At 35.8% G+C, this 11,405-nt stretch overlaps 1 protein-coding gene across 1 annotated transcript in view; it reads left to right on the top strand.

Annotated features, from left to right (window-relative positions):
• LOC110440388 overlaps positions 1-11,172 on the top strand; it is an 11,731-nt gene extending 559 nt beyond the window's left edge. Inside the window, exons 2-8 of the mRNA XM_021483453.1 lie at positions 1,536-1,639; positions 3,326-3,658; positions 4,205-4,381; positions 6,020-6,119; positions 7,836-8,033; positions 9,989-10,267; positions 10,526-11,172. Coding sequence (XP_021339128.1) covers positions 3,347-3,658; positions 4,205-4,381; positions 6,020-6,119; positions 7,836-8,033; positions 9,989-10,267; positions 10,526-10,683 — 1,224 coding nt within the window. The 5' untranslated portion in view covers positions 1,536-1,639; positions 3,326-3,346 and the 3' untranslated portion in view covers positions 10,684-11,172. The remainder of the gene's footprint in view (positions 1-1,535; positions 1,640-3,325; positions 3,659-4,204; positions 4,382-6,019; positions 6,120-7,835; positions 8,034-9,988; positions 10,268-10,525) is intronic.
• The last annotated feature ends 233 nt before the right edge of the window (positions 11,173-11,405 follow it).

The raw sequence follows: 11,405 nt of genomic DNA, 5'->3' as shown, positions 1-11,405 counted from the left end.
AATCTCCTGCTACATTTCTCCACATTTTAAAGGTCATTCTCCTGCTACATTACTCCACAATTTAAATATAAATCCCCTGCTACATTTCTCCACATTTTAAAGATCAATCATCTGCTACATTTCTCCACAATTTAAAGATAAATCTCCTGCTACATTTCTCCACAGTTTATAGGTCAATCTCCTGCTACATTTCTCCACAGTTTATAGGTCAATCTCCTGCTACATTTCTCCACATTTTATAGGTCAATCTCCTGCTACATTTCTCCACAATTTAAAGATCAATCTCCTGCTACATTTCTCCTGAGTTTATAGGTCAATCTCCTGCTACATTTCTCCACAGTTTATAGGTCAATCTCCTGCTACATTTCTCAACATTTTAAAGATCAATCTCCTGCTACATTTCTCGCACAATGTATATATCAATGTTCTGCTACATTTCTCGCACAATGTATATATCAATGTTCTGCTACATTTCTCGCACAATGTATATATCAATGTTCTGCTACATTTCTCAATATCTTATAGATCAATGTTCTGCTACATTTTCATATTTTATAGATCTACATTTCTCCAGTTTGCATTTCACCTTATTTGGTCTTGCACCAACAGCCAAATTTCTGGCTGAATTAGAGTCAATTACACACACTAGCAGCAGGGCATCATCACCTCAAATAGTTTAAGCAGTTGAAATAGAAAGATGTTTTAAATACCGATAAACCATATTAATCATCTCTATGTCATTAAGCTGATAAAGCTTTATACCGGTAAATTTCCACTCTTAGTAATTGTATTACATAATAGCGGTTGTTTAAAGTTTTATATGCTTAACAATATCAAATTAAACAAAAAAACCCGACTGCAATTGATTTTTTATATTGAAATTGATAACCAAAATTACATGTATCGGAAATTTATTTACTTATATAACGACAAAAGATGCAAATATATGGTTACATATGTATTTCTAAAGATTTGTTGTTTTCAAGTGTCATGGTGAAAGTAACAGGAAGTTTATCAACAAGCTGAAACCAATGGGTGGTCTATTTTTACAATTTAGCCCCACCAACCACGTACACGTCTTCAGGATCTTTCAAAAAGATAAGCATTGTTTACTAACATTGGATTTATAGATCAAAATCTATTTTATGTAAAATTGGTTTATCGTAAATTGAGTGCCACAAAAAATACAAGATATAATGTGCATATATAATATATGATACTAAAATGGATTTCATTGATTTGTATTGAATATAATTGATAAACAAATATATTATATGATGTGTGTACTGTGTGCACAGTCGATAATAGGCTACTTGTAACAGGTACGATAACTTATGTCACCGAGTGAAACGACACATTTTTTCACCGCTGAGGTTCCAGAACTTCAAAAATAGTAACATCGCTCAGTTTAATGAATGTATGGTAAGTCAACAAATGTCTTGATTTATATCTAAATGAAAAATGTACCTTGAAAGTTAACAGTGTTTAATGACTTACGCCAGTTATTGTAGAAGCTAGTATTGTCGTTTCACTAGGACAGGAGCTTGTGACGACGATAAAGACTTCGATTAAAACCTGTGTAGCGAATGATTTGATGGAGTTTGTGGATTTCTCAACAGTATTCAGAACATCACAATAAGTATATTCCACTAATATAAGTTATATTAAGATATGTCAAATAGTTCATTAGAACGCCAACCATAACGTCTGGGATGTTGCGTTATTAGTTGAATTTGAGATGATGATAACTCGAGGTGGCAGTCTATGTAAAGTGAAGGGTTCATGTTTATCATATCTATGTACAGAAAAAGAGGTGGAATGTAAATGTTATCAGATATCTCTCTATCAGGGGCTTATTTGTTATCGGTGTAGAAGGAAGTAATATACTAGTAAAAGGATACCCAAGCCTATCGATAATATCACATGTCATGTACAAGGAGAAAAAACAGAATTGCAGAAGTGCATTAACACAGTATGAAGTGTAGCGAAACAAAGCTTGGATGATCGCCTGTGATCAGTTACAGTGCAGCTCAGTTGTTTTGAGCGTCCGTTCTATTAACGGAAATGATATAGCTTCATGGTGTCGGGGGCTATTATCATGTAGCTATATAATATTGTCCACCGTATTTGTGTTTAAGCGCATGAATGTTCGAGTGTTTGTTTGTATTGTATGAAAATAGATTATACAGAACTTATATTTTTGTCCATTGATCAGTTCACACAGCTTCTGAACTCCTAAGATCCTTAGGAACAGGTGAATGAAGATATCAGAGGCGTATTTCTGTGTCCTGCAATGGTCAACCAACTTTCTGTGGCTCTACGATGCCCAAATAAACCAGCTTTGATTGACTATGGAACACAAATTGATGTTGTGAATTCCAATGCAAATTCAGAGCATTGTCAATACCTACTTCGAACGCTCTTGATATGCCGCCTTTCAATTGAGTTGAATACAAACTATCCTTTGATTTGAGGTAGTCCAAATGCGTCATTAGGTGTCAATGGGTTAAATGATACTGATTGAAAGTACAAAATGTACATGCTACGTGTTTGGAGGGTATAGATAGGTTAAATTCGCGAGATCGACAGAAATAAACAATATATTAGACGCTGACAGACATTGTAACCATGCATATGGAAAGAGGGATATTTTCTTGTTCTCGGTTTTATATATAAAGGCAGTGTAGTGACCATGCGTGTATTTAACGCCATTCGCAAACACAAACAAACAAATGTATATTTTTGTAGAATTATATTATGTATTATTGTCTATGTTGTTACTTCGGCATCTTTATGACTTTGAACAGTGCCCATTTACGAAAGCAAAGAGAACGTCAACATATATTGAAATTAGAGCTAAGTTATCTTTATCTGTAATAAGGCATAAAGACTGCTACCTTCAAAACATATTTTACCGACATATTACATTAAGCAATCAGAATGCTACGAAATATCACCATATGTACAGTTTATTTTCATACCTGCTTCATGTGGAGGCATGATTTCACAGTAACTACCTGTTGAAAGCTATACCGCCATTCAGTTTGGTAACAGAAGAGTCTGACATGTCATTATGTCGAATAAGTATTTATTTTGAAATCTGCCTTTATGTCTTATTCCGAAGTAATTGCATATTTTGATAACTACGTACGTTAATCTCAACATCGATCGATGCTAAATTAGGGTTTAAAAAAAATACAACTCATCATGGGGTTAAAATTCAAGCACGCTATTCAATCTTTTAGGGAGCTTGTTGCAGCTTAAATAAGGTATGTTTGTAACCAATACCCTATTATGTATAATGTTAAGCTACTCTTGTTGACAGGTACTCTAAATCGACTTACAAATGACGGCACGTGGAGAGGAACAAACACTTAAGGAAATTTATAATTTATTAAAGGATCGTGTTTTGTCTTATACTAAAGATAGTAACCAAATGATGAATGCAAACGACCGTATGAAAGACACACTTCAAACAACGGTCAGACAATTGAGTTCGATGGGAAATGCTACTACTGGACCTCCTAGACCGTTTATTGCCGGTAATAAACCTGGGCCTGAAGAAATTTCCAAACTCCAAGATGTAAACAAAATTCTGGAAGCTCGCCATTTGTCAATTAGTAGGAGGCTGGCTAAAACGGAGACTGACCTTTCCAAGGTACTGTATGAACTGTGGCAGTTGTCTCATACGTGTTTCAGGCACTTAAACTGCTTAGGAGATTTCTGCTAGATTATTATTATTATTATTATATTGTATGGTTAACAGATCAGAGATCACCAATTCATAGATTCTTTCGTTTCTTTACTTGTTTGTTTGTTTATTTTGGGTTTAACGACTTCGAAACATCCAAGGAAATATGATTATGGATGTCTAGGTATACAGTAACGAAAATAAAATGTAGACAAGTGAAATAGGGAAAAAATAGATCCAAAGTGGCAATGTGGTTAACAGATCGATTTTGGTCTCTTTGATGTCCCTTAAGTTGAAGACACCGAAAAATCCCCGATGCTGCAGAGGATCCCATATAAGTCGTCTCGTACGACAAAAAGACAATAGGACGTCATTGATGTTTAGTAATTTTGTATATTTGACGCGAAACCTGTGGTTACATGTACATTGTTCACGTTGCGATAGGCAAACGAAACAGGACTGTTTTATGATTCTAATGAATTCAACTCAACTAGCAATCAAACATATTTCCAGGTGAATGATAAACTTCAACAACTAGAGAAAGGTTTGGTTGGTATACTTGACTCCGATAAATCACGTGACAACACTGTACTGGAGCTCCTCCTGGAGGTGAGATCGTCTGTAAATGAATGCCGACAGGTACAAACTCATACGGACGGACAGGTTGAGAAAATCAGCGTTGGGATTCAGGTAAGATATACATTTTTATTAAGAGCACACACAGATGCAATAAGATATCCACTTTCAAGCAATGCTAAGTGTTCATTTTTCTCGTCAATTCTTAAGAAGAAACGATCGTTTCAGCCAAACATTTCAAAAAGATACGATGAAGCAAAGAAAATATAACATATATTATAACATACTTTACACGCAGTGATTGGTTACCTGCTGTCTGTGATGTCACCATTCGTAGAGGTACAAGTGGGGAAATTAATTGCAAACAAAATGTGATGGATAAAGCCAGATAGATGCGCATGTTCATACAGGATTGTAAGACATTGTTCTGCTATTCCACGCACGGCGGCGATGTTGTTAAGTTATGGTCGGGAATTGATAAAATCAGAGAGCTCCGAATTGTGCCATTTCAGGTTCATACTAATACCAGAACTAGACGGAAAACCAGGACCAAGTGCTTTAATGTGTTTCTTTCTTGTTTTTAAATGCAACTACCTTAATGAATTGATATGACCTGAATAAAAATGTATTTTAGCACAAGTTTGTATAAAAAAATATGCATTGCATTATGATTTGAAACAGGAATCCAAAACATACCCAACATACGACATTACCAGACCTGGTTTTAGTAAAAAAGCAAAATCACAAAAGCCGTAATAACAAGTAAAAACAGTATTTGAAACATATCTTTTTTATTTTATTTAAACATTAAGTATGGTGTTCTTGTATTTCCTACATGAAATAACAACATAAAATAAGCTTTAAAATTGAGTTAATTATAATTAAAATAAATATTTGGTCCCGGTTTTCCCTGTCCTTGTTTAAGTAATGACTGTTTTGGTCCTGGCAGGATCTGGGTCACTAAACCAATTTTTTTTTTCAATTTTCTTATTTATGTATAAGTATTTATATGTTCTTTTAAATTATATAACAATTTTTCTAACTTGCACAATAACTTTAAAAAATACCAAAAAATACATGCTGGTCCTGACAATCCGGATCTGGTATAAGTGTGACCTGCGTTGTAATTGTCATTGATTCTAATATTTTAAGTAGTACTAGTCATTGGTTGCATGCTACTCATGTTATCACTTTCTTATTGGATATGGATGCCCCTGTTAGGGCATTTACACGAAATCACATGTATATATTATGTAACAGGGTTTGTACAGGCCTTGAGGAATAATCCTATATATATATTTTAAATAAATTATCAGTATAACTACGCCAGCTTCTACATACCCATCTATCTCACACTGTACTATAACTGCTTACTAATAAATAATGCTGTTGGTAGCCCTCTTAGTTTTTGGAAAGCTAATACTTGTATTCATTTATATTTTATTTATTTACTTTTTTAAAGTTTGTTTTGCTCCATGTTGATTTTCGTAAATTAAATATTTCACTAAGATAGAAACAGTCATAGTTGTTACAAAAAAACAGTATATACATGTATATAGTGAAATTTTATGAAAATTTACTGAATAATATAGATAAGAAAAGTACTAGAATCATAGAGAAAACATTGTTTATAAAGGGGCCTATCCAGAACACCCACGATTCTCATAGATACCCTTGTGTAAGGAATATTTTAAACATGTTCCTTTATTTCTGCTGATGCTGTATTCTTGTGTATTATATTGGATATGGTAGCAACTACTGCAAAACCAACAGAATGTATCCCGTGGCAATCTTTCAGAGGTACAAATTCCAGCAGAACTGAATTTTTACTGCACTAAAATACAAGCACAAGGTAAAAAGTTATCTGTATATTTATTGATATATGTACTATTATTGACTGATTTATTTGAGATAAATACCAATGACTTAGATGCATTTTATTAGGTCACCTGAGACAAAGTCTCAAGTGATCTATCGTGATCGAACTTTTTCCGGCGTCGTGCGTCGTGCGTCGTGCGTCCTTAAACAATTTACATTTTCGACATTTTCTCCAAAGTACCTGAACCAATTTCAATGAAATTTTGCAGAAACCTTCCATGGCCAAAGGTCCATAAATACAGTGAATTAAATGGTCCCCAGCCCCCAGGGTCCTGAGGAGGGTGTCAAATTGACTAAAATTTCAAAAATCTTCTTCTCAAGATCCAGATATGGTAGAATCAAATACTCTTCATAAATGGAAGGGTCTTAAGGTGTTTTTCCAAAATTGTGAATTTCATGACACTGGGGTATCACGTTTCCCCCTGGGGAGGAGTTAAACTTTACTATGGTTTATATCAGCCCTGATTGACCCCCAGGGGCTGATGGGTGGGGCCAAAAAGGGTTGAATTTACTGAAATTTCAAAAATCTTCTTCTCAAGACCCAGATATGGTAGAATCAAATACTCTTCATAAATGGAAGGGTCTTAAGGTGTTTTTACAAAATTGTGAATTTCAAGACCCTGGGGTATCACGTTTCCCCCTGGGGAGGAGGTAAACTTTACTATAGTTTATATCAGCCCTGACTGACCCCCAGGGGCTAATGGGTGGGGCCAAAACGGGTTGAATTTACTGAAATTTCAAAAATCTTCTTCTCAAGACCCAGATATGGTAGAATCAAATACTCTTCATAGATAAACGGGTCTTAATGTGCTTCACCAAAATTGTGAATTTGATGACCCTTTGGTCTCACGTTTCCCCCTGGGGAGGAGGTTAACTTTACTTATAGTTTAATTGTGAATTATATGGTCCCCAGCCCCAAGGAGCCTGAGGGGCGGGGCAAAAAAGAGTTAAACTGACTAAAATTTCAAAAATCTTCTTCACAAGATCCAGATATGGTAGAATCAAATACTCTTCATAGATAAACGGGTCTTAATGTGCTTCACCAAAATTGTGAATTTGTTGACCCTTTGGTCTCACGTTTCCCCCTGGGGAGGAGGTTAACTTTACTTATAGATGGAAGGGTCTTAAGTTGCTTTAACATAATTCAGCTGACAGACAGAACCACTATTTGTACATAGTACATATACTACCCAGATCTTTCACACTACTTTTGCATTACAGGTAGTTCAAGTTACCTTTGTTACAAAATGATTTCTTTTTCATTTGGCAACATCGATAACATCCGGTTTAGCACTCAGGTGACCGTTAAAGCCCACGATCCTCTTGTTTGTACATGCATGTTACTGAACCATCGGTTAAATCATAGAGTAAAATCTCGTTATGTTGCCACCATTTGTCCAGTGAATTTGCCTTTATAAAGTATGACGATACATCAATTGTGGCGTATGAGGAAGTGTTGAAAGACAAATGGTTTAGTTAGACTACTTTGAGGTATAATTCTTAACAGCAGATTGGACCCATTAGGAACATTTTCGACCAAATTTGTCAATGAATAAGTTTAATTAAACTACAAGTCTACAATTAAAAACAAAATTCTTTTTATTTCTTTTTAAATGACAAAAAATGGTAATTTGCTACAGTTTGTCACAAATCGAAATTTGCTTTATGATGTTTATACGAAAATTAATAGGAAAAGACTTCCAAATGTTGGGTAGAACCTTGAACATCGAGGAGAACGTACTTCAGACAATTACCCAACGTTATGGTGACGATGAGGAAGACGAGAAATTTCAACAGGTGATCCGAGAATGGGCGAAGAAACCCGAAGCTGTGCACATCCGGGACTTTTTGGAAGCTTGTCATATAGCAAGTGGAAACACGGGAAAAGGTATCGGACTTTTATTATTGACTTTACACCATATATGTCATCAAAACTTCTGGCTTTTATGTTATTGGAAGTCTGGTTTTGCATTTCTGTTTTTCCTCTAGTCTCAATTTAGTTAATTTACTTGCTAAAATTTCATTGCACGAGTGATGTTGAATTACGATTTTGTCAAAAAATATTTTATATACTCCCATTGAAAATGGGCGGATTGGTCAAGTATTTAACACTCCGGCCTTCCACGCAGGCGGCCGGGGTTCGATCCCCGAAGTCGTTGTACGCATGGAATATTCAGAGAAAGTGTTTTTCTCCTGCCCACACAACTCCAACAACCCAGGTGGAGTATAAAATAGTCTGGGGTGGATGCTGCGGTATCTGTGCTGTAGCATTCAAGAGAGGTGGCACTATAAATTATACCGTTGGAACACGGTCCCACTACAAACAGAACACAATACCACTATAGCACACATACAGGCATACACACATAGGAAGATATTAGCCATGTTGAATATGGCTAATAGTAAGCGCCTGATAAGGCATCACCTGCAAAGTCCTCAAACTTTTATTGATTAATGTAAATCCATTGATTGCATATAAATGGTATACCTTTGTACTGTAAAGCGATTTAGAGTGGCTTATTCTTGCTAGATAGGGCGCTTTCTCAAATGTTGCATATTATTATTATTCAAAATAATTCATTGGTGGATTAAATTTAACATCTTTATGGTTAATTAAGAAGAAACATTTTTGATCACAACTTCTATGGCAATATATAATTCATTTGACTGTTCTCGTTGATGAACGTTTGGTTGATTTAAGCCTTGTTAAATAACGATGATATATTGTTATATTCCTTAGAATATAACTGCATACCTCATTAGGCACTCTCAGATTCGGTCCAGGCGTCGTGCAATGGTTATGATTTTGGGAACCCCCCTGTCTAAACCCAAGTGTGAGACAAGGATATCTCTCACCGGGAAAAGTGTGGAGACACCTGTCCAGGGACAGAGAAAACTTGGTGAACTATGATGTAATGAAGCATCAACGTGTAACACAACAAGCTGAACAACATGCTTCTGGAACACGACAGCAAATCTACCTGCACAAGATTATATAGCGATACAACATCAAACACATACATGTAGTTCTAAGGCACACCAAGTGTTGTACCCGAGCCATCCCAGGCACCTCCAGCCGAGGCCTTCTCTGGTCTCTCTCCAGTAGCTCACAATCCCGAACCCCGCATCCCGTCTCTCAGTTTAAGATTTCCTGTGGAATTCTCCCCAAGTACTTTTAACAATCTATACACTATTAACCATTCATGATTATGTACCACCTACTGTACATACGAAATGAGGTTCGTGCAGCAATTTAAGTTAACTTCTAATCTTTTCCCCAACCAAAACAACAATGCTAGATGTGACATATGGCAAACACAGTTACCCCTGGCTGGTGTGTGATCCATTACTGACCTGGCCGCCACTAGATGGATATAGCCCTAAAGCACTATCTACAATTCAACAGTACCCCCGTCAATCAATGCACGGTGTTACCCAAATCTTAAGATTTGACCCCAAATGTACTTTTGTGTTAAGTGCTGCTCCCTATCGATACCAGCTATCTTACATGTTATAAGATGATGGTAACAATCTTTATCATTAATTATATAATTTACAGCCCATTTTGTTACAAATGTCAATTTGTCATATATAATTCTGATTCAGAATTTCTGTATTTGGTTGCATCTCTGATGGTGTGGATGCTAATTAACCTACGCACATATTCCAATGGATAATACTGGTGTATTCCGTCCATGCCATCAAGGACTCAACTATACCATATGTCCAACCTATCACATCAGTTATGAAGGTAGTGATATAGTTAGCTTATCGTAACGCAATTGTTGTAATCACCTCTCGCATAATTCATAGTATTGCTGCTACAGTATTGCTTATATTCAGGCAAACCTTTAGTACCAAAAGAAAAGGAGAAACTTCTTCAAAATGTATCATATCTGTGCGACAATATGCTTGATGTTCCATTGGTGCTCCCTCATCTGGTGACGAAATCTGTGATATCTCCTCGACTGTCCGAGTATGTCTTGGCACCGTCTGGAAGAATAGAGAGGATTTTACGACTTGTAGATGTGCTTTGTACAAAAGAATCTGGATTTGAGGAATTTTATGTTGCCCTTAAAATTTCTGACCAAGCTCACGTCGCCGAGAACATGGTTGAAGGAGGTATGTTTGCGTGGTTGTATATGTGCGAGATGTTTGCATAGCGGGGAACATATTTTTGTTTATACCCGAGAAATTAGTTATCAGCTTATGATGTCAAAGACGTTTGCTATATAACTTTGCATTAATCATTTTATCAATTGTTAGACACAAAGAACGGGAAATAAAAATACTTTATTCTAACTATGAAATATCTATAGAGTCAACAACGTTTACTTCATTATCAATATGAAATTAAGATTTGTTTTAATTTAACTTCAGTTGTGCCTGGGTGTGGTAAACGCCCAGCTTCATTTTCCGGTGTAGGCGAGGAGCGAGAAGAGGACGCACAAAGTACCATGTCAGAAGACGTAATGGCGCCAGATTATGACATTCTCCAGAAAATAGTATTGTTGCTTAAGAAACGAGGCATTGTGTAACTGCTGACTATAGCGCGAGTTTGGACATCATCTTTGTGTATTTAAGTGGTAAAAATGCTAGGCGTTTAAAAAGACTTCCTCTCCTACTTCTTCATTTTCTCAACAAAAGCAACATATCCATTGCAAGGAAATATGAAAGTATTCCTCGGCGTCTACAGAAAAGTACAAAATCAAAACTAAAGATGAGTGCATAATGACAACAAGTGGAGTGACGAGGCACTCAAAATTAAATGAAAAACAACAAAAAACCCACAAAAATGTCTGTACATTTATACACATCACGTTATGAACGAAACATAATAGAGCTTTTAATCACTTGTAATACAAATATCGTCATATGAAATTATGGTTAAAGCATTTTTATGAAACACCACGAATAGCTCTAAATAATTTAAGTGACAATGATTACTGGAGTGCTTACTTGATCTGTCAATATCGTTTCATTGATATTGAAGATTATAATTTTTTCATATTATTTCCGACAAGTGATTGGCCAGGAGTGCATCAAGTGTCCACCGATAAAAAACGATATTGACTTGGAGCGAGTGATTTTTGTTGAAGGACTGGATGTTTCTAAAAATAGAATTATGACGTGTCTCCAAACAATGCCCCGTCCCCCTTCCGAAGCTTTTTTTTTTTTTTTTTGAGATTGCTTACATTACTGTTTTGTAAAATAATAAAACAATTGTAGCCTTTAACTTCGGTCAATACCTGGATATATT

This window comes from Mizuhopecten yessoensis, unplaced genomic scaffold (assembly GCF_002113885.1).
Source record: "Mizuhopecten yessoensis strain PY_sf001 unplaced genomic scaffold, ASM211388v2 scaffold11179, whole genome shotgun sequence".
Lineage (NCBI taxonomy): Eukaryota > Metazoa > Mollusca > Bivalvia > Pectinida > Pectinidae > Mizuhopecten > Mizuhopecten yessoensis.
Note: the sequence above shows the minus strand (reverse complement) of the source record. Positions and strands in the feature narration are given on the sequence as shown.